The 24,123-nt window shown below is 41.3% G+C and overlaps 1 protein-coding gene across 2 annotated transcripts in view; it reads left to right on the top strand.

Annotated features, from left to right (window-relative positions):
• The first annotated feature begins 19,991 nt into the window (after positions 1–19,991).
• Positions 19,992–24,123, top strand: part of LOC109872036 (nuclear receptor-binding protein 2) — a 63,169-nt gene continuing 59,037 nt past the window's right edge. The window contains exon 1 of one of the 2 annotated variants that reach the window (XM_031806456.1): positions 19,992–20,472. In XM_031806456.1, the coding sequence (XP_031662316.1) occupies positions 20,356–20,472 (117 nt within the window). In that variant the 5' untranslated portion in view covers positions 19,992–20,355. The remainder of the gene's footprint in view (positions 20,473–24,123) is intronic. The other variant, XM_020463119.2, reaches the window with a different exon arrangement.

Here is a 24,123-nt window from a genome sequence, read left to right as displayed (position 1 = left end):
TGATGCGGAAGAAACCTTTTCTGCACACACGCCACAAACAGAGTCGCTTGAGGTATGCAAATGCACATTTGGACAAGCCAGCTTCATTTTGGAATAAGGTGCTGTGGACTGATGAAACAAAGAATGAGTTATTTGGTCATAACAAGGCATGTTATGCATGGTGGCAAAAGAACACAGCGTTCCAAGAAAAACACTTGCTACCCACAGTAAAATTTGGTGGGGGTTCCATCATGCTGTGTGGCCAGTGCCGGTACTGGGAATCTTGTTAAAGTTCAGGGTCGCATGGATTCCAATCAATATCAGCAGATTCTTGGGAATAATGTTGAAGAATCAGTCACAAAGTGGAAGTTACGCCGGGGCTGGATATTGTGTCCACGGGCTCAGCTGCCACTTGTGCTGGAACATCCAACTCTGAAGCTGGATGATAATCTTCATCATCATCATCATTTCGCAATTGATTTCTCATCTGATAGTCTGATGTCTAAGGAGTCAGAGACCACCCACTGGTTCTCAATTTCTTCAAATAGTGTTGACACTGTGACTTCAGTTGAAGGGGGTAGATCAGTGGTTCTCAATTTCTTCAAATAGTGTTGACACTGTGACTTCAGTTGAAGGGGGTAGATCAGGAATCTTTGTTGGAATGTGGCCCTCAAACTCAACTGAAATAAATAGAGCAAATAAGTCAAGGACATGCATCCTAATGATTCTATTCTGTCATGGATGATAATAATGAATACTGACATTTTGTGGGGTGCAAACCTAATCCTAATCCTTTTCAGTTATTCTATAATATAGGATATAATCAATGTTGATTTTATCTTGTGAAAACATGAAGATAATAATTTTCACTGTCATAACTCAGTTAATCTATTAATTTCATACATGCTCCCAAAAAAGACTCTTAAATGTTCATCTTTATTGACAAATACAAAAAAATTGCATGGATGCACATTGACAGGAATAAAAACCTAGTATTGACGTGGTTGTACTGTCCTAATACACCCTCACATGGCAACTTTGATGTCATGGATTTCCTCTTCCGAAGAAAAGGATCAGAGGACCAATATGCGGCGTGGTAAGTGTCCATGGTTCCTTTAATACGTAAACGTACACATGAACAACTGATTACAAGAAACGTGTGAAACCCTAAACAGCCCTATCTGGTGCAAAACACAGAGACAGGAACAATCACCCACAAACACATAGTGAAACCCAGGCTACCTAAGTATGATTCTCAATCAGAGACAACTAATGACACCTGCCTCTGATTGAGAACCATACTAGGCCGAAACATAGAAATATCCAAATTATAGAAAAACAAACATAGACTGCCCACCCAACTCACGCCCTGACCATACTAAATAAATACAAAACAAAGGAAATAAAGGTCAGAACGTGACATTTGATCCACATAGATACTAATCCTCTAGACCACAGGGATTGGTGGAAGTCATGCAAAACTGTCTTTTCTGCATTCATGTAATGATGGCACTGAAGCCGACACATTGATGAGCACACGTTTGGCATGTCAAAACAGGTGCGTGTGGCTTTTGACAATTCAGTATGGGGTGCACGTCCAACTGGATTCAAATAACCCATTGAATGTCAGAATAAAACTATAGGGATTATATTAATTCTAGGTTTAATAGATTGAAGCTAGTATAAACTGTTGATCGTCTCTTATGGGAACATGTAGCACAAATCTATTGCTTCATGCTAATGCTAGCGAGGTAGGTTTTGACGTTTTGGTAGAGGTGCGTCAGTTTTAACTAAGTGGCTGTCACTGGCTAGAAATCGTGTGTATGGTGTACTGATTCAAAGAAACCATCAGGTGAAATTTCAGAATATAATTCATTATATGGCTAATAGATTGAAGTTAATATCAATTGCAGATCTCCTCTTATGAGAGCAGGTAGCATTGTTATAGTCTATGCTTAGCTTGTGTAGCCGGTGCTATAGCCGGTGTGTGGTTGATTGAGACTATAAACGTGGACTTTGGAGATCAGATAGTTTTAATCAAGCAGAACTCACTCTCTGCATCTGCATCCAAAAGGAAATAAAACATCTGTAGAGCACATCTGTTCTGAGAATCGTCGCCTCTTTCTCTTCTCTGCATCAAAATTATTTTCGATTATACAAAAATTAATACACTCTCCTTATTATACATAACATATTTTACATAGATAAAACCACATACCTGCATCCAAAAGGAAATAAAACATTTGTAGAGCCACATTATGTTCTGAGAATCGTCACCTCTTTCTACAACAGATGCACAAGGAGAGACTGGGATCATTCGTGGAGCTATCCATCGTTCACACATACAATAGCCTGCTAATACCTTAGCTAGCTATTAACCACATGTTGAATTCAGAATGTTGATATCATCCTAAAAAGTACAATTACAAGTGCATCTTAACAATACCATCCACTTATGAGTGACCTCTAAATATACATCATTATTCATGAACAAAACACTGTGTGTGTGACTTTGTACTTACAGGAATCCAACTTTTCTGAAGACAGAAAAAGCGTGCCTACCTCTGTGCATCAAAGTGATTTGAGCACGAGCACGCAGGTCAAAACATAAGTACACACTCTCCTTCTCCCAGGATGCAGGCATGCATAACAAATCAACACAACATATTAATATATGAACCTGGTGAAATTCACATAGTACTTTAACAACTGTTACACTTGCTAGCTAGCTCATTTTGATCTCAGATCTACTTAGCTAGCTAGTTCTTACCAGTGTCTGGATGTTCAGAGCAAGTTCAACCATAATTTCTCCCTGGGAATGCTGTGCCATGGTGTTGTATCCCTAGATTAGCAATGTATGTGTGTGTGGCTGTCAGTCAGTGTCATACAGGTTCGATTGCATCACCATCAGTATAAAATTATATGAAACCAAGATAAAACGTAGTAACTGCAGCCAAGGTCAGGTTGAAACCAAGGTGAAACGCAGTAAGTTCAGTTGCTGCCATTTACCTTGGTTTCACAGTACCTTTATGCAGTTACTGCTAACAAGACCCACATTTTCTCCACAATACAATAGAGGCAGGATACTTGTCCACATGATTAAGCATGTATTTAATGTAAGAAAAATGACATTAACTAATTTTTGACCAAATGAGCAGTTACTGCCTTTTTGCTTGGGAGGGCAGAATATGCCAAGCAGTATTGGCAACTCCAACATTAATAGTCATAGCTGTGCAATACAACATATGGCTGCAAACGTATCAAAGTTACTAAGTAATTTGTGGTAATTATCCATTATTACACAATATGTAAAAAGAAATCCAAGAAATCATTTCAATGCATTCAACCCTTTCAGTTATTCTTGTTACTGTCCACAATTTTTTATTTCACCTTTTATTTAACTAGTCAGGTCAGTGAAGAACAAATTCTTATTTTCAATGATGGCCTAGGAACAGTGGGTTAACTGCCTTGTTCAGGGGCAGAGCAACACCTTTTTACCTTGTGTGCTCAGGGATTCGATCTTGCACAGCTACCTACATGGTGGGTAGCCTAATGGTGGGTCCTAGTCCAACGCTCACCACTAGGCTACCTGGTGATTACTAGTCCAACGCTCTAACCACTAGGCTACCTGGTGATTAATAGTCCAACGCTCTAACCACTAGGCTACCTGGTGGTTACTAGTCCAACGCTCTAACCACTAGGCTACCTGGTGGTTCCTAGTCCAACGCTCTAACCACTAGGCTACCTGGTGGTTCCTAGTCCAACGCTCTAACCACTAGGCTACCTGGTGGTTACTAGTCCAACGCTCTAACCACTAGGCTACCTGGTGGTTCCTAGTCCAACGCTCTAACCACTAGGCTACCTGGTGGTTCCTAGTCCAACGCTCTAACCACTAGGCTACCTGGTGGTTCCTAGTCCAACGCTCTAACCACTAGGCTACCTGGTGGTTACTAGTCCAACGCTCTAACCACTAGGCTACCTGGTGGTTACTAGTCCAACGCTCTAACCACTAGGCTACCTGCCGCCCCATTAATAACAATAATAATAGTCCTCAGAAAAATGTGTCTCCTTTCTTCGGACAATGATAACGCTCTGACCTGAGTGGGTGCAGTTTCCAGATGCGCCTTTTCCATGCTCTCTGATTGGTTGGGAATGGGTGAGGGATAACTAAGGTAGGCTGAACAGAAAAACAAACAGGACTCAAGGGAAACTGAAGGGACTGTGAGGGAAGTTTAGGTAGAGAGGAGGGGAGCAGGATGAATTATTATTATTTATTTTTTTTACATGCGGGGACTTTCTGTGCATTTGCACAGCTGCTACAACGTGGGAGCTGCAGGAGCAAAACAGCAGAAACGTTTCTCCTTGCACTTCAACAATCTTAGTTGTGGTGGAAATGTACCCAATATTTTTAGTTTGTGCATGCAACGTCTTCTCGCAGAGTAGAACTTTTAACAGCTAATTTCCCTACTCCAGAACTCAACTATAAATATGTGCAGATCTGAAGGGTGTGAGTGAATAAGTTTAAGCTTTGCAGTGGCTTAGTCTTCACTACATTGCTTTGACCTTTACAGATCTGTACACGTCAAATAGTTAGGGTCAAAGAGGAGGGGAGTGGAGACAATTGTAACCCCGCCAGTGTCAGGATAAGCAGCTCAAAGTGTACCGTCACCAATTTACCAGATTGAGTGAGTTCTGAACAACCCTCACTGGCCTCTGATCTTGAGTCTTGGGCCTCTTTCTGGTGTCTCTGTCTTGACTCTTTAATAAATGCATTTTTTTCTTTCAGTCCTTTCCCCAGGCTTGCCTGAAAAGCACAAAAGATGGCACAACAAATCCATATTTGGTGTCCACATTCACAGCAAGCAATGACTCTACACATTTGTTGGATGCATCTGCTGTTTGTTTTGCTTGTGTTACAGATTATTTTGTGCCCAATACAAATGAATAGTAAATAATATATTGTCATTTTGGAATCACTTTTTATTAAAAATAAGGATAAAATATGTTTCTAAACACTTCGACATTGTGGACACTACCCTGATTACGGATAATCCTGAATGAATCGTGAATAATGATAAGTGAGAAAGTTACAGGTGCACAAATATCATACCCCCAAGACGTGCTAACCTCTCACCATTACAGTAACTGGAGGTGGGGGGAGGTATGATATTTGTGTGTCTAACTTTCTCACTCATCATTATTCAGCTGGTCTGAACATGCTCTGGGGATGCAGTTTAGGATGCCACAGTCTTGCCAGGGTTAACATGCTAAAACTACTTCATCACGGAGTACGAGAGCACACACTACTTGTAAGCGTGAGGGTGCCCGCATTGCCGCCAGAACATTCCTCAGTCTACATGTTCAAAACAATGTTGAACCATAGATTCCGATTTAGAAATGGATAAACCTCTGCCAGAGAACTTCCTCCAACTCTCAGAGCTGAGGATTGTGCTGCTGGGACATATATGGTCTGGGAAAAGAAGGAAACACCATCCTGGGCAGACAATTGTTTGAGTTAGGAAGAACTACTATGGCTACAAGGAAGCCATGACAACATGGAACTCTATTCCACATCAGGTAACTGATTCAAGCAGTAGAATCAGATGTAAAAAAAATAAAAAATAAAATACACCTTATGGAACAACAAGGACTGTGAAGAGACACACACAAAGGTACAGACACAGGCATGGGGCGGCAGGGTAGCCTAGTGGTTAGAGCATTGGACTAGCAACCGAAAGGTTGCAAGTTCAAATCCCCGAGCTGACAAGGTACAAAATCTGTCGTTCTGCCCCTGAACAGGCAGTTAACCCACTGTTCCTAGGCCGTCATTGAAAATAAGAATTTGTTCTTAACTGACTTGCCTAGTAAAATAAAGGTACAAAAACGCATTCATTGTGAAATTGTAGTATTCAACATTTTATGTTGTGGTGTAATAATGTTAAATGATGTTATATTTTTGTTTTATATGTAATGTAAGTCCTTTCATATGTTTGGACTAACGGGGATCCCTAATACAAATACTACTAAGTAAGAATGAAACAAAACAAGGAGTTCACCGATCGACACTCCAGGATGCCGGGTGAAGGAGATTGTGTGCAGTGTTCCTCTGTCCTCCAGGACCCCACACTCTCCTCCTGGTCATACGGGTGGATGCTTCCTACAGTGAGAAATTAGGAAGAGCAGTAGTGCAACAAAGTCGAGTCTCACACTATAGTGCTGTTCACCTACGGGGACTTGTCTGGGAGACACAACCATTGAGCAACACATTGAGAAAGAATGGAAGGCCCTCCAGCGGCTTGTTTAGAGATGTGGAAACAGGTGTCATGTCTTCATCAATGAGAACAGGGGGTGATGGATATCAGGTCACAGAGCTGCTGGAGAATATGGAGGATATAGTGTTAGGAAACAGTGGGGAAGTGTTTCAAACTCAAGAGGAGGACTGGAGTTTCCTGATGGAACTACGAGGGCCAATAAGTTGAGCGCGGAGCATTGTATTGTATTGATTCATTGTGTTTGTTCTGCTCTGCCTGGTTGCTGGTTACTAGTTCAGTTAATATAGTGTAACAACTAACTGATTCAGTCGATGCTTCCATGGCTATCACACCAATAACACTGTTTTCTCAAATTGCACCTGACATTAAAGGGACTCACATTATACATATTCAAGTTTAGCTAAATGTTTGTATTAATTCACGCCTACTTTTGAAAAACTTGTTGCGCTCATAACTTCAATTACTACGTTAGTCTTCCATTTGTAATCAGTTCCTCAAGGATTTTGAGATTCTGCGATTGCAGTCAAATGATCACAATATTACCGCATATAACTAACTAGCTGTCTGATCATTGCACTACAAAAAGAGGGCTTGTCATATATGTGAAAACGTGCCTTTTGAATTCTGTCTAACATTAACATTAACATTAGCTAGTAGTCTAGTCAAGGAAGCATTATCCAATATTGGTACACTAACCTTTACAGACCTAGTGGAACGAAAGTGAACCTTGAATTCGGAGGTTTAAAATATCCCTCTGGTAGCCAAATGGACCTATTAAAAAGAAAATTGCCATTGGTTGGTGGATATAAAGTCTAAGATTTTTGATAGGTTGATGCGGAATTTGTTACAGGAAATATTCACTGTCAGCTAACGTGCCAGGTTCTCTGTTGAGACAAGCTACAATGTAGCATTCTGTCACGTGCAACTTTGTCGACGATTGTAATTGGCTGATGCGCATTTGGAGACAGGATATCCAAATTAAACTGAAACTTTTTCTAGTGTTCACAAGTATGGCTCCCCTCACTTCAGAGTCTGGAAAGGCTATTTTGATGTTGTCGGGACAATGCATCCCAGTCTGTTGAAAGATCCTATGATACCATCCTTGTCACGCCCTGATCTTAGAGAGACGTTTTATTTCTCTATTTGGATAGGGTGTGATTTGGGGTGGGCATTCTATGTTGTCTATTTCTTTGTTTTTGGCCGAGTATGGTTCCCAATCAGAGACAGCTGTCTATCGTTGTCTCTGATTGGGGATCATACTTAGGCAGCCCTTTTTCCCACTTTCTGTTGTGGGATCTTGTCTATGTTTTGTTGCCTGTCAGCGCTAGTTGTATAGCTTCACGTTTCATTTTGTTGGTTTTGTTTGGTTTTCATTTATTAAAGAAAAATGTACGCCTACCATGCTCCACCTTGGTTCATTCCTTACGACGATCCTATGTTATTCAGTTAATGTAACTTATTTTCACCAATCTGCTGTCGACATCAGGATACGGTTTGAGGGCACTAGTTATCTCCAAAAATGGTTATAGCTTCAACTGCATGCTGACAGTGAATTGAGAGCCATTCAGTGGCTAGCTACACTACAAACGCAATTTTGCCAGGTTCCTGTGAAGCAATTGTAATGACAGTCCACCACAACATACCCCAATGACTCACAAAGAAACAGGACTGCCAAGACCCCTGAATGTGAATTAAATCAGCCTTAAATTAAACAATTGGCCTCTTTTAATGTCCCTCAATTTTAAAAGGCAAAAGGGGGACCCATTAAACAGACCTCAATTTGAAATATTGGTCAGTGCCCTTTATTTTTCAATGTAAGGGCATATCAAGGATATCAGAAAACTAATCCTTAATACTACCTGAATAGGTCCCTTTGGGGTTTAAGGAGAGGTTAAGAGATATATGGAGCATGCCTTTATACTTTAGTTTGTTTTTGTTTATGCTAGAAGGCCTGGAGTTTGCCTCTTCACTGTTGACATTGAGACTGGTGTTTAGCAGGTACTATTTATTGAAGCTGCCAGTTGAGTGAGGTGTCTGTTTCTCACTTTAATATACTTGTCCTCTTGCTCAGTTGTGCACCGGTGCCTCCCACTCTTTCTATTCTGGTTAGAGACAGTTTGCACTGTAATGTGAAGGGTGTAGTACACAGTGTTGTACAAGATCTTCAGTTTCTTGGCAATTTCTCACATGGCATAGCCTTCCTTTCTCAGAACAAGAATAGACTGAGTTTCAGAAGAAAGTTATTTGTTTCTGGCCATTTTGAGCCTGTAATCGAACCCACAAATGCTGACGCTCCAGATTCTCAACTAGTCTACTAGTTAATCAGAACAATAGTTTTCAGCTGTGCTAATATAATTACAAAAGGGTTTTCTAATGATCAATTAGCCATTTAAAATAATCAACTTGGATTAGCTAACACAATGTGCCATTGGAACACAGGAGTGATGGTTGCTGATAATGGGCCTCTGTACACCTATGTAGATATTCCATAAAAAATCTGCCATTTCCAGCTACAATAGTCATTTACAACATTAACCATGTCTCCACTGTATTTCTGATCAATTTGATGTTAATTTAATGGACAAAACATTTGCTTTTCTTTCAAAAACAAGGACATTTATAAGTGACCCCAAACTTTTCAACAGTAGTGTCATTAAATGTAAATGTGGAAAAAGTCAAGGGGGTCTGAATACTTTTCGAAAGCACTGTAAATATCAAAACCAATACAACACTGACACCACATGCACATGTCAGTCCATGGTTTTAAGAATGGAGCAATTGTCATCACAGGGTTCCGATAGCAGGGTTGCCAGGTCTAACAGGTAAATTATAGTCCAATGACCATTCAAGCCGCACAAAAAGCCTGAAAACCAGCTCACATTTTTGTTCCCCCCCACAGCAAGAGAGGAGTTGCCACATTTATACAATAAACCATTTGTTCCATTACGCTATCGAGGTAATTAAGAAGGGGAAAAAATTAGGTTTTCATAAAAAATTATAATTATTGCGAACTATGACATGACGTAACAAATATTCAATATGTCGCAAGAGAAAAGTTAATGTGCCCTTATTAAACTCGCCAGATAATTCTCCATCAATGGATGTCGATTTAACTAGTTTTGACTGCTATGATTAAGCAATAAGGCACAAGGGGGGGCATGGTTTATGGGCAATATACCACGGCTAAGGGGGAGTAAGTAATGCGGACTGCCTGGATATAGCTGTGGTTTATTGGCCATATTAGGCAAACCTCCTGGGTGACTTATTCCTATTAAAAACTGGTTACCAACATAATTAGAATACTAAAAATAAATGTTTTGTCAGAACCCTGGGATACAATCAGTCCACGGCTTTCAGCCAATTCAGGGCTCAAACCCGGTTTATATTTATAAATAAATCCATTTTGGGCATGAGCATAGCCTATAAATAAAACCAACAGGAGAGTTTAAGTGATGAAAGTGGGACAGAGGATCTCGAAATCTCTGAGCAAGAAACACTTTGTCCAACTTAAAAAAAAACTAATGTTGGGTTATTTCTAGCAATTGTGTCCTTATAATGTGCCAGACCCGCACTGCAAGCTATGTGTTGTGTGTTATGCTGTTCGTTGGTTGTGTTGTACTTACCTGTACCCAGTGTTCGCGGGGTTCGACATGCCAATCAACCTGCTATCTGCCAACCACGGGAATGCCTGGAATGTTTTGGTGGGGGGGGCGCCATCGCAAGTTTAAGGGCATGTTTAGCCATTGTTCTCTCTCTTACGTCTGGTCTTCACAAGAGATGTTCACGGTTGTTTTATACGGGTATCCTAAATGTATTTGGCGTGGACTATGCCCAAACAGTAGCCTGTGTGAAGTTGGGTTAATAAATCGTGAATTCGTAAACTCCATCCTCTGTACAATTGTTCCTTTATGATCTATCCAGGTCATTACACTATAAACTGTTATAAATTGCCCATTTGCGAGATTAACTTGGCATTTCAATAGGCATAAGCTACAGACTAATGTAACTTATTTTCACCAATCTGCTGTCGACATCAGGATACGGTTTGAGGGCTCTAGTTATCTCCAAAAATGGTTATAGCTTCAACTGTATGCTGACAGTGAATTGAGAGCCATTCAGTGGCTAGCTACACTACAAACGCAATTTTGCCAGGTTCCTGTGAAGCAATTGTAATGACAGTCCACCACAACATACCCCAATGACTCACAAAGAAACAGGACTGCCAAGACCCCTGAATGTGAATTAAATCAGGCCTGGAGTTTGCCTCTTCACTGTTGACATTGAGACTGGTGTTTAGCAGGTACTATTTATTGAAGCTGCCAGTTGAGTGAGGTGTCTGTTTCTCACTTTAATATACTTGTCCTCTTGCTCAGTTGTGCACCGGTGCCTCCCACTCTTTCTATTCTGGTTAGAGACAGTTTGCGCTGTAATGTGAAGGGTGTAGTACACAGTGTTGTACAAGATCTTCAGTTTCTTGGCAATTTCTCACATAAAATCTAGGTTTATGATTGTCATTCAATTTTGACATGGTTTGCTTAGAAAGATACAGTTGAAGTCGGAAGTTTACATACTTAGGTTGGAGTCATTAAAACTTGTTTTTCAACCACTCCACACATTTCTTGTTAACAAACTATAGTTTTGGCAAGTCGGTTAGGACATCTACTTTGTGTATGACACAAGTAATTTTTCCAACAATTGTTTACAGACAGATTATTTCACTTATAATTCACTGTATCACAATTCCAGTGGGTCAGAAGTTTACATACACTGGTGGTATATCAGACTGTCATTATTACTGCTCTAATTAAGTTGGTAACCAGTTTATAATAGAAATAAGGCACCTTGGGGGGTTTGTAGTATATTGCCAATATACCATGCATGGCTAAGGGCTGTATCCAGGCACTCTGTGTTTCGTCGTGCTTAAGAACAGCCCTTAACCATGGTATATTGGTCATGTACCACACCTCCTCAGACCTTATTGCTTAAGTAACACACGGCTCCAACAATACATTGAACTTGTAGGCTATTTATTAAATCCGTTTGCCAGTCCCAGGTAGGCTACACAAGTGATTTGCGATGACTCCAGTTAAATAGTCGTGTCAACATATTTATTGTATCAAATAGTAGCCTACAGTAACCTACAATGGTATGGAAATGAATAGGCTACTTAATAATGGCCAACAGATGCAAATGTTTCATTCTCTACATTTTAATGTCAATTTCATTGAGGCCTTTTCTCCATAACAGAAACACGCTAGGGACTTCCATATCAAAATTCCACTCGTGCAGCCCAAAGAACCAAGAACTGAACATGTGTAAAAAAACAAACACAGTAGCTTGATACCGTTTTCCAGAAGCAAAGTCGACATTAGATTATAATCGATTTTAAACACGTCCGAGTTGATGTATCTAATGCGCTCTACTATGCGCATCTTTTTTTTCCAGTGTTTTGCTGCAGTTATTTATTTATGCGCTTCAGTTCATAGCGTGTTAATGTTTTATAGAAAAGGGGGTTGGGGAAGAAATTGTCGCCATTATGACAATCTAAATACCTTACCTTCAACTGGTAAAAACAAAGATATTTATAACTGGGTATACATTTGTCATAGTGGGCAGAACAAGCAAGGATGTGGGCAGAGCCAAGCATTAGTGTGTTCTAGCATCATCTGCATATTTCCGTTAGGGAACGACTACTCTGAAGTGTGCGTGTGCAATAACTCAATTTGCCTTTGCGCATCTTCTAAACAACGAAATTACAAAAAGATAATAAGAAGAACATTTTGGGAAGGCAAAGTCTACAAAACTTTGTCCACTCTGTTCATAACAGATTCTAGTTTTGGGAACCGAAAACTGTATTGTGAACAAAAATTGTTTCACCGATGAGAACATATGCTGAATGTCGGCCAAAATCCTTATTCTCCCATATTTGGTAGTGAGGGAAAACGCCAGGCGGATGATTCACATTTATACATCCAGTGAAACGTCTCGTTGTTATATTTGTGGTATTTGTGGTTCTGCTCTGTGCTCTCACTCACGTGACTCAGCTACATGCTGCAGTTCTTTCTCAACACACGCTCCTCTGCCCCCACCCCTCTATTTTGTTTTAAAGAGAAATGCCATGGCAGCCACCGTGTAACATACTGTACAGTACCAGTCAATAGTTTGGACACGCCTACTCATTCCAGGGTTGTTCTTTATTTGTACTATTTTATATATTGTCTAATAATAGTGAAGACATCAAAACTATGAAATAACACATATAGAATCATGTAGTAACCAGAAAAGGGTTAAACAAATCAAAATATATTTTAGATTTTTCAAAGTAGCTACCCTTTGTCTTGAAGACAGCTTTGCACACTCTTGGCTTTCTCTCAACCAGCTTCATGAGGTAGTCACCTGGAATGCATTTCGATTAACAGCTGTGCGTTGTTAAAAGCTCATTTGTGGAATTTCTTAATGCATTTTAGCCAATCAGTTGTGTTGTGACAAGGTAAGGGTGGTATACAGAGATTTTAAAAATGTATCACTGCCCCAATACTTTTGGAGCTCACTGTAGGTATTCCTCTTGTCGAGGTAGGATGGGGCAGTGTACAGTGCTACGGCGGGACTGTGTTGTTTGTGGATCTGTTGAGGCGGTATGTAAATTGTAGTGGGTGTCGTACTGCTTTGCTTTATCTTGGCCAGGATGCAGTTGTAAATGAGAACATGTTCTCAACTGGCCTACCTGGTTAAATAAAGGTGTTCTCAACTGGCCTACCTGGTTAAATAAAGGTGTTCTCAACTGGCCTACCTGGTTAAATAAAGGTGTTCTCAACTGGCCTACCTGGTTAAATAAAGGTGTTCTCAACTGGCCTACCTGGTTAAATAAAGGTGTTCTCAACTGGCCTACCTGGTTAAATAAAGGTGTTCTCAACTGGCCTACCTGGTTAAATAAAGGTGTTCTCAACTGGCCTACCTGGTTAAATAAAGGTGTTCTCAACTAGCCTACCTGGTTAAATAAAGGTGTTCTCAACTAGCCTACCTGGTTAAATAAAGGTGTTCTCAACTAGCCTACCTGGTTAAATAAAGGTGTTCTCAACTAGCCTACCTGGTTAAATAAAGGTGTTCTCAACTGGCCTACCTGGTTAAATAAAGGTGTTCTCAACTGGCCTACCTGGTTAAATAAAGGTGTTCTCAACTGGCCTACCTGGTTAAATAAAGGTGTTCTCAACTGGCCTACCTGGTTAAATAAAGGTGTTCTCAACTGGCCTACCTGGTTAAATAAAGGTGTTCTCAACTAGCCTACCTGGTTAAATAAAGGTGTTCTCAACTAGCCTACCTGGTTAAATAAAGGTGTTCTCAACTAGCCTACCTGGTTAAATAAAGGTGTTCTCAACTGGCCTACCTGGTTAAATAAAGGTGTTCTCAACTAGCCTACCTGGTTAAATAAAGGTGACATTTAAACAAATAAAAAATTATACCTTAATAGAAAATGACTCCCAGTAAAATACTAATTGAGTATCTGGTTTTAAATATACTTAAGTACAGTGGTGGAAAAAAAGGACCCAGTTGTCACACATATAAATTCCTTATATTAAGCAAACCAGACGGCACTCCAACACTTAGACATAATTTACAAACACACTATTCAGTGGCAGTAGCGACGGCAATTGATAATTGCATGAATTGGACCATAATTCCGTCCTGCCCGAGCAATTGAAATGTAACGAGTACTTTTTGGTGTCAGGGAAAATGTATAAAGAGTAAAAAGTACATACACAAGGAATTTGGACACCACTTCAAATTAGTGTATTCGGCTATTTCAGCCACACCCATTGCTGACAGGTGCATACAATCGAGCACACAGCCATGCAATCTACATAGACAAATATTGGCAGTAGAATGGCCTTACTGAAGAGCTCAGTGACTTTCAACGTGGCACCGTCATAGGATGCCCCATTTTCCAACAAGTCAATTTGTCAAATTTATGCCCTGCTAGAGCTGCCCCCGGTCAACTGTAAGTGCTGTTATTGTGAAGTGGAAACATCTAGGAGCAACAACTAGTGCATAAAAATTGTCTGTACTCAGTTGCAACACTCCCTACCGAGTTCCAAACTGCCTCTGGAAGCAACGTCAGCACAAAAACTGTTCGTCCGGATCACCATGAGCAATGCAAAGAGTTGGCTGGAGTGGTGTAAAGCTCTCCACCATTGCACTCTGCGGCATTGGAAAACGCGTTCTCTGTAGTGATGAATCGTGCTTAAGAACAAATAATTTTTTTACAATGATGGCCTACCAATAGGCAAAAGGCCTCCCCTACGGGTACGTGGGCTGGGATTAAAAATGAAATAACAAAAATATAGAACAAAACACACATCACGACAAGAGAGACCTAAGATAACATAGCATGGCAGGGCTACCATATGAGTTTACGAAGAATGGGAAGATGTACCCAAATACATTGAGATAAAAACAAATCTAGGAAAATGAAGTTCATTCAAATCCCACTGTAATTCAAGAATGATCCAACACAGAGACATTGACAGGCCTGCTCAAACTAAATGTACGCTACAGCCCATGGTTGTAGTAATGGACTGTTCGTCGACTCTGCGGTGGCATCACAGGGTTACGACAAGGTAGTCATTGTCTTGGCGGTGTCGTCTCGGCAGGCCATGTCTGGAAAAGGACAGTGGTAAAAATACTTTAAAGTAGGATACCTGTACTTTACTATTTATATTTTTGACAAGTTTTACTCCACTACATTCCTAAAGAAAATATACTACATGACCAGTGTATGTGGTCAGTGTATGTGGACACTCATTCTCATTCCAAAATCATGGCCGTTAATATGGAGTTGGTCCCCCCTTTGCTGCTATAACAGTCTCCACTCTTATGAGAATGTTTTCCACTAGATGTTGGAACATTGCTGCGGGAACTGGCTTCCATTCAGTCATAAGACCATTAGTAAAGTCGTGCACTGATGTTGAGCGATTAGGCATGGCTTGCAGTCGGCGTTACAATTCATCCCAAAGGTGTTCGATGGGGTTGAGGTCAGGGCTCTGTGCAGGCCAGTCATGTTCTTCCACACCAATCATCTCGTCAAACCATTTCTGTATGGACCTCGCTTTGCGTGCTGAAACAGGAAAGGGCCTTCCCCAAACTGTTGCCACAAAGTTGGAAGCACAGAATAGTCTAGAATGTCATTGTATGCTGTAGCATTAAGATTTGCCTTCACTTGAACTAAGGGGCCTAGTCCGAACCATGGAAAACAGCCCGAGACCATTATTCCTCCTCCACCAAACTTTACAGTTGGCACTATGCATTCGGGCAGGAAGCATTCTCCTGGCATCCGCCAAACCCAGATTCGTCCGTCGGACTGCCAGATGGTTAAAAGGATCGGACCCTTTTTTCAATTTTCGCCTAAAATGACATACCCAATTCTAATTGCCTGTAGTGCAGGACCTACCATATGAAAGGATGTTTCCTTTGAAGTTTGTGGAAATGTGAAATTATTGTAGGAGAATATAACACATTAGATATAATACATAGAAAAAAACATGTTTGTTTTTTTGGTACCATCTTTGAAATGCAAGTGAAAGGCCATAATGTATTATTCCAACCCAGGCACAATTTAGATTTTGTCCACTAGATGACATCAGTGTATGTGCAAAGTTTTAGCCTGATCCAATGAACCATTGCATTTCTGTTGAATATGTATCAAGACTGCCCAAATGTGCCTAATTGGTTTATGAATACATTTTGAAGTTCATAATTGGGCACTCCTCCTCAAACAATAGCATGGTATTGTAACGGCATTCTTCGTTTGTTGAAGGAGAGGACCGAAATGCAGCGTGGTGGTTAATCATGATCTTTAATAAAGAAAAAGTGACGATACATGAAAATAACTAATAAATACAAAAACAACAAACGGAACGTGAAACCTAATTACAGCCTATCTGGTGAACACTACACAGAGACAGGAACAATCACCCACGAAAGACAAAGCGAAACTCAGGCTACCTAAATACGGTTCCCAATCAGAGGCAACGAGAATCACCTGACTGCTGATTGAGAACCGCCTCAGGCAGCCAAGCCTATACAACACCCCTAATCAGCCGCGATCCCAAATACTACAAACCCCAATACGAAATACAATAACATAAACCCCTGTCACACCCTGGCCTGACCAAATATATAACGAAAACACAAAATACAATGACCAAGGCGTGACAGAACCCCCCCCCCCCAAGGTGCGGACCCCCGGACACACCTCAAAACCATAGGGAGGGTAGGCGTCTGTCCATGGTGGCGGCTCCGGCTCGGGACGTGGACCCCACTCCATAAATGTCATAGTTCCTCCCCTTCGCGTCCTGGGATAATCCACCCTCGCCGCCGACCATGGCCTAATAGTCCTCACCCAGAACCCCACAGAACTGAGGAGCAGCTCGTGACTGAGGGGCAGCCCGGAACAGAGGGGCAGCCCGGAACAGAGGGGCAGCCCGGAACAGAGGGGCAGCCCGGAACAGAGGGGCAGCCCGGAACAGAGGGGCAGCCCAGTACTGAGAGGAAGCCCAGTACTGAGATGAAGCTCAGGTAGGTAGTAGGCTCCGGTAGATCCTGGCTGGCTGGCGGATCTGGAAGATTCAGGTTGACTAGCAGATCTGGAAGATTCAGGTTGACTAGCAGATCTGGAAGATTCTGGTTGACTAGCAGATCTGGAAGATTCTGGTTGACTGGCAGATCTAGCTGCTCTATGCAAACTGACAGCTCTGACTGCTCCATGCAGGCTGACAGCTCCTTGCAGACTGACAGCTCCCTGCAGACTGGCAGCTCCTTGCAGACTGACAGCTCTGACTGCTCCATGCAGGCTGACAGCTCCTTGCAGACTGACAGCTCCTTGCAGACTGACAGCTCCTTGCAGACTGGCAGCTCCTTGCAGACTGACAGCTCTGACTGCTCCATGCAGGCTGACAGCTCCTTGCAGACTGGCAGCTCCTTGCAGACTGACAAGGCGTAGACAGGTATTCTTTCACTGTAATAGCTACGGTAAATTGGACAGTGCAGTTAGATTAACAAGAATTTAAGCTTTCTGCCCATATCAGATTTGTCTATGTACTGGGATTTCTTTTTTTGTTACTTACAACCTCATGCTAATCACATTAGCCTACATTAGCTCAACCGTCCTGCAGGGGGGGACACCGATCCCGTAGAGGTTTTAACTGACTTGCCTGGATAAATAAAGGTTTAATTAAAATAACTATATATCATTTTTTACCATTTTGCTAACATTAGTTATTATCACCACCAGTAGGACTTGAAACTAACTTATTTTTCCACCACCCACTGTGGCCACAGTAAGATATTTTACCAGCCAGTATGTTTCTGCCACATAAAAACTAAACAAATGGATGGGCATGACTTGAGTCTTTTAACCAAAATATCACAGATTAGACAAAATATGGGTCATGGCTAGAAGCTTTTGTCAGAATTGACTTTTCGTAGCAGGTTTATGAAGATTTTTTTTTTTTATCAGGGAGTAATACTGAGATGGTCTTTGTTTTTACAGAAATTACAGTACATACACACATCAACATATAAATACAAGCAGAAAGAAAAAACACGTTCATAATAATAAGGTCCACAACAGGTTTCATAATTGCCCTAGAGGCACCAAAGCATAAAAATGTAAGAACGATTGTTCCACAAATAAGCTGTAAGAAAAGTTGATTTACCCCAGTGCAGGCCAAAGGACTTCCCAGAGTTAACCATCCTTGAGACAGTGGGTGGTAAACTCCTACATTTTTCTGTGCCACAAAGTTTTATAGACTTGATGCTTTGCGAAAGGAAAAAAATTGCATTGTTTAGAAGGAGTGCAAGGTTGAGTTTTGCACACTTGTACTTTACAGAGGAGGAGTTCCCTGACGGAAATATGCAAATACATGCAACAACGTGCTAATAGGATCTCGCTAGCTCGTTCTTGGCTTTTCCCACTATGCTTCATTTGCTCCCACTGTAAACGACACAGATGAATGATCTTGGATTAGTTATAAATATATTTTGATATATCTGACTAGTAGCCTCAAACATTGAAAAACAACCTAGCTTGTGAACAAAACAGTGGAAATAGTCAAGAAACACAAGGACAAAGTCTCACGTTCAGCAAATTAGACCAATTTGTATGCCTGTGTGCAGCACTTCTAAAAAAATTCACTCAGCTCCCCAGCACGCACAGCTCCCCAGCCAGGCAGGGTTGCTGCTTGTCATGATAGGATTAATAGTTCTTTATGTGATTAGCATTAGCTACCAGATATGAAATAAAATGACAAACACTTTGAAAACAGCTACTGCAGGATTTATTTTTGTACTCATACTTGACTTCGAACTATTTTGTATTCTAAAATGCGAGGAGAAGTAACACCACTGATGATAAAAAAAAAAAAATGTAAATGCTTTTTTGGCGGGTAAATTAGGTTTTTCTGAAATGGAGGCCACAAATGCTCAAATCTAAGGTTTCCTTAATTCCTTAATTTACTAAAGTGATATGATTAATCATTTTGCTCACAATGTTATTTCCCTTCATTTAAATAGAGTAACACCAAGTGACACTGGATTTAGACACACCTATATTAAGGAATATTATTAGCCAATCACACCCTTTTAGTAAGTCATAAATGTGAGGACCCTATGGCTGTTTGCCGCTGGACATAATGTTTTTATTGATTTATACAATAGATTCAATATTTTTTGGTTCACTTTTTATCATTTAAATAAATTAGATATGTCTAAATCCCAAAAATATGACACTTCAACTCTATGCATCACTAAGTAAGCCAATTTGCTTACCCTAAGTGCTGTAAACAAAGTTTTCCAGTATGAACGACTTGCATTATGTTTTATCATTGATAAACAGTTCAATAACTATTTAATTTTAACGTGTTTTTCGAGGTTACAATAGCAAGGGAAGCAAATGCCAGGCAATTCCAGAACAACCCTGTTTTTTTTATTTGTTGTTATTTACCTGTAAGCAGTTCAAGAGAAAAGAAAAATGAGATTAAAGCGGTTATCCCTGTCTGCCCAGGCCTGTGTTTATGGTTTTGGGATCCTAAAGAACCATGGGTATTGACAAAATACGCTTTCGGCCAGGGAGAAGGTCTCTGCGCTGAAGCCAAAGAACCTGGTCAGAGACACGAGGGCCTTCACCTCGTACTTCCTGAGCCGGGCGGTTATCCTCGGCCTTTGGCAAGTTCTTAACTGACATGCACAGTTAAATAAAGGTTAAATATTTTATTTATTTAAACACATTATGGAATGTAATCTCTCTTGTACAACCCAAAGGAAATTGTTAATCAGTACAATAGCCTATTAAACATAAGTAGGCTATGAAATACAATGTAAAATCAAAAAGAGGGAACTGCATGAGCAGTAGATATGCTAAGGAGGAGGTGGGTAAACATTTTTTTTTAAAGACGTCCTCTCCCACAATCGGCGTGCGTTTTCGTTTCAGTTTTTACGGTAGTATTTACATTAGAAAAAACTCAGGAAGTGGCCAAAGATCACAGAAACTTGTCCGACGGAAAGGAAATAATGGGAAAATCTCAATTGTTACTCCTCGCGTTCTCTCTCCTCGTATCCTTCTCAAAATCCATTGGAGGAGAAAGTCAGAGCGGCGGGACCTCTGACTTTCTCATCCAATGGGTTATGAGAAGGATACGAGGAGAGAGGACACGAGGAGGGTACGATTGAGATTCCCATGTATCTTTTTTATTTTTTTTATTTTTTACAAAAAGCCGCAGAGGCCACTATGGAAAGACTGTATAGTGTGGCATACCACCCGCTCTTACTTCAAGCACAGTTCAACAGCGGCTGTGCGTGTTGCAGCACCTCCTGGAAGATCCCCTATTGGCTCTTTCTCGGGGTATGCGCTTGTTTTGACAACTCATTTGATTGTTGGATATGGTTTGAGAGGACGACACGGACTGCAGGTTAAACCGTAGAATTCGTAACAGTTTCTGCATTTTGCAACCTATGCAAACCGGATTGATTTTGGTAGGCTAAACATAGGAATTTAGTTTATAAACGCGCGTTCCTTAAAAAAAAAGGGGGGGGGGGGATTGACTGGATTGAAATGACCATGTCCGAGGAGAAGAATTCGGGGTCTCGGGGGAAAGAGGAAGAGAGCGAGGATGAGAGTGAAATCTTGGAAGAAAGCCCCTGCGGTCGCTGGCAGAAGCGAAAGGAGCAGGTACTGTATGTCTTAGATAATTGTTCAATTCGTGGATGACACATGCGCAATGTACAGCTTGTTTTTATTTCACCAATGAATGCCGAACTCTTCAGTTGCGCAATAAGGGTCACGTTCAGGTGGCTACAATGTTGTAGATGAAATGATTGTCACTTCTATACATTTCTCTGTTCCACTAGCCTTACATGACAGCGAAACATGTCCTTTCTGCTAAATATATTTATGCTGTAATGCCTGAAATGTTGTAGCTAGCTTAAAACTATGATTTTTCTTTTGGTTGTTTTCAAGAAACTTAGAGAAACGTATTGACAAAACAAAATATGGCATTGTATCATGTATTATGAAAATATGTCTTGAACGCCTTACAAACAGTCCAACTCATTTTATTAAGATCTCCCTTCTTAAGACATTGTTTGTGATGCACATAATATAGGATTATTATATCAAATTGATAGGTAAAATGCTTCTTCAGGCATTTGAAGATCTGTAGATCTATGGAGAACATGTGTACCTCAAACACACAATGTCGTTTAAATGGGAAATCTGCACTCCGTCTCTGTTTTGGTAAATAGCTCAAGGATGGGGCTCAAGGATGGGGCTGTAAGGATGAGGCTGAAGCAATGTGACATCTCAAATTAATTGACAAAGCTATGGATGCAAAGCCTGACCATCCATGAGAGAGTTTAAAGTCTATACAGTTATTTATATATATATAAACATGCATACATGCATACAGTATATCACAAAAGTGAGTACACCCCTCACATTTTTGTAAATATTTGAGTATATCTTTTCATGTGACAACACTGAAGAAATTACACTTTGCTACAATGTAAAGTAGTGAGTGTACAGCTTGTATAACAGTGTAAATTTGCTGTCCCCTCAAAATAACTCAACACACAGCCATTAATGTCTAAACCGCTGGCAACAAAAGTGAGTACAAAAGATATTACTCAAATATTTACAAAAAATGTGAGGGGTGTACTCACTTTTGTGACCTACTGTGTGTGTGTGTGTGTGTGTGTGTGTGTGTGTGTTCCAGACGATGGAGCAAAACATGCTCAGTTTGTGCTCTGATGAGGTACGACGCTATTACTAAACTCAGGAGGCATTTATTACATTGCATTCTTCAATAGTCAATCTTAAGTTGCCCCCTTTATCCACTTGAATTTGTTGTGATGCATCGAAAACATCCAAGTCGGATTCCATGGGAAAATAGCAGAGCACACGACAGAATCTTTGGGGTTCACACGACAATGTATAAAGTATATACATTGGCAAGACAACAAAAATTTGTGTGGGGGGGAAAAAAACCCATCAAAATGGGAGACATCTTCCTTTGAGAGTAGAATGGTCTCGACCGGCTCCGATAGTTTTAAGTTAGGCCATTGGGTGGTGAAGTGACAATCGAACAGCGGTAAATATTAGAGATCGCACTTTCTTTTTTTTTTTACGCTTCAGAGACATCAGCATCATGAGCTTCTCTTCTTCTTCTTTTTCTTGTACGGCTAATGTAGCAGTGCTGTTCCGCAGTGACTGGGAATCATTTAGGCCTGGCTGTGTAGATGGGGGTGGCAGGTAGCCTAGCGATTAAGCGCGTTGGGCCAGTAAGGTTGCTGGTTCGAACCCCTGAGCTGGCCAGATGAAAACATCTGCTGTTCTGCCCCCCCCCCCCCCCCAACAACACCGCCTCCCCGGTCGTTGATGCCATGGACGTCGCTTTTTAAGGCATCACCCATCCCCGCACCCCTCTGATTCAGAGGCAGAAGACCCATTTCGGTTGAATGCGTTCAGTTGTGCAACTGACGAGAGAACTTTCCCCCTGACAGACTATGACAGCATAGGGGTTAGGTGTGAGACTGGGGTTTGGCAAATGAGGTACCTGTGAATGGGCGATGAAGTGTGGTATGTAGACAGACACTTCTCTGTGAAATTCAATAACTATGATTTTGAAGTACTATGAGGGGCCCTAGCATACCACATATAGGTGTCGCGCAGTCATCAACATTGGGCGATGGGGGGCGTGGCCATAGTATAGGCCTCCATCATTGGGCGACGGGGGCGTAGCCATAGTATAGGCCTCCATCATTGGGCGATGGGGGCGTAGCCATAGTATAGGCCTCCGTCATTGGGCGAAGGGGGCGTAGCCATAGTATAGGCCTCCGACATTGGGTGACGGGGGCGTAGCCATAGTATAGGCCTCCGTTGCAAAAAATGGTCCAACTTTTGAGAGCTGATGAGCTGCAGGTTTTCGTTCCTCCCTTCAATGTTTTATCACATCATTAAAAAATATATTTTGTAATTTTTTTTAACATTCAGCAGTGGTCCTGTAGGCTTACTCGGTGCTCTGACAAAGTCATGGTCATACCAATATGGGCCAATGAGTGTCCAGTCAATCAAATCACCATGTGGTGGGTAACTTTTTACACAATGCAATCTACACAAGGCTTCTGAGTTTGTGTTCGCCCATTGCATTCTCTAGATACATGTTTTTTTAAGTATACAGACATGTTTAAACATGTCTGGTAATGGGAGTTGTCTGACCCAGTCACCCCCTAACTCGGCACCTATGATACCATACTAGTCCGCCTGCCATAAGAGTCTGTGTGAAGGCCTACTGATGATACTGTCTCCCCTGTGTACCTGTATGTGTGTGTGTCAAGGGGCTTTAGGACAGGGTGTGTCGTGTTAGAACGAGCCATTTGTACAAAGAGACTGAAAGCCAGGTTTGTTTGCAGAGTTTTTCCACTCAATATGGTAAGCGCCGTCGCTCTGTGGAATGCCTGTTAGATTTTTTATGAGGAGGCTTGAAAGGCACCACCTCTTTGGTTTCTAGGAGACGGCGAGTATGAGGAAACTGCATTGACTGTGTCCTGGTGGAAACAACAGATTACCAACATTAGCCTCTTTTCTCTTTTGCTTTCATGGGCAGTGTGTTTCCCATCTTTCGTCCAGGTATGAAACCCTAGTTTGTGTATTTCATAAAATGTCTGTTCTCTATGTAGGTATGCCTTTTACATTGCTGTTTAGAGTACTGTTCTCCTGCTAGGACCCAGTATGATTAAGACTTTACATAGAAACGGCCTAATAATCAATGTCTATTTCTATTGTAAACTTCACATACTCGTTTTTTTTTTTTTTGGCAGTTTTTTGGCCACAATATGCCTTGGCAGTATACCTCCCTATGCCTTGGCAGTATACCTCCCTATGCCTTGGCAGTATACCTCCCTATGCCTTGGCAGTATACCTCCCTAGCCCTTGGCAGTATACCTCCCTAGCCCTTGGCAGTATACCTCCCTAGCCCTTGGCAGTATACCTCCCTATGCCTTGGCAATATACCTCCCTATGCCTTGGCAGTATACCTCCCTAACCCTTGGCAGTATACCTCCCTAACCCTTGGCAGTATACCTCCCTAACCCTTGGCAGTATACCTCCCTAACCCTTGGCAGTATACCTCCCTAACCCTTGGCAGTATACCTCCCTAACCCTTGGCAGTATACCTCCCTAACCCTTGGCAGTATACCTCCCTAACTCTTGGCAGTATACCTCCCTAACCCTTGGCAGTATACCTCCCTAACCCATGGCAGTATACCTCCCTAACCCTTGGCAGTATACCTCCCTAACCCTTGGCAGTATACCTCCCTAACCCTT

Source organism: Oncorhynchus kisutch, linkage group LG27, assembly GCF_002021735.2.
Source record: "Oncorhynchus kisutch isolate 150728-3 linkage group LG27, Okis_V2, whole genome shotgun sequence".
NCBI classification, from domain to species: domain Eukaryota; kingdom Metazoa; phylum Chordata; class Actinopteri; order Salmoniformes; family Salmonidae; genus Oncorhynchus; species Oncorhynchus kisutch.
Note: the sequence above shows the minus strand (reverse complement) of the source record. Positions and strands in the feature narration are given on the sequence as shown.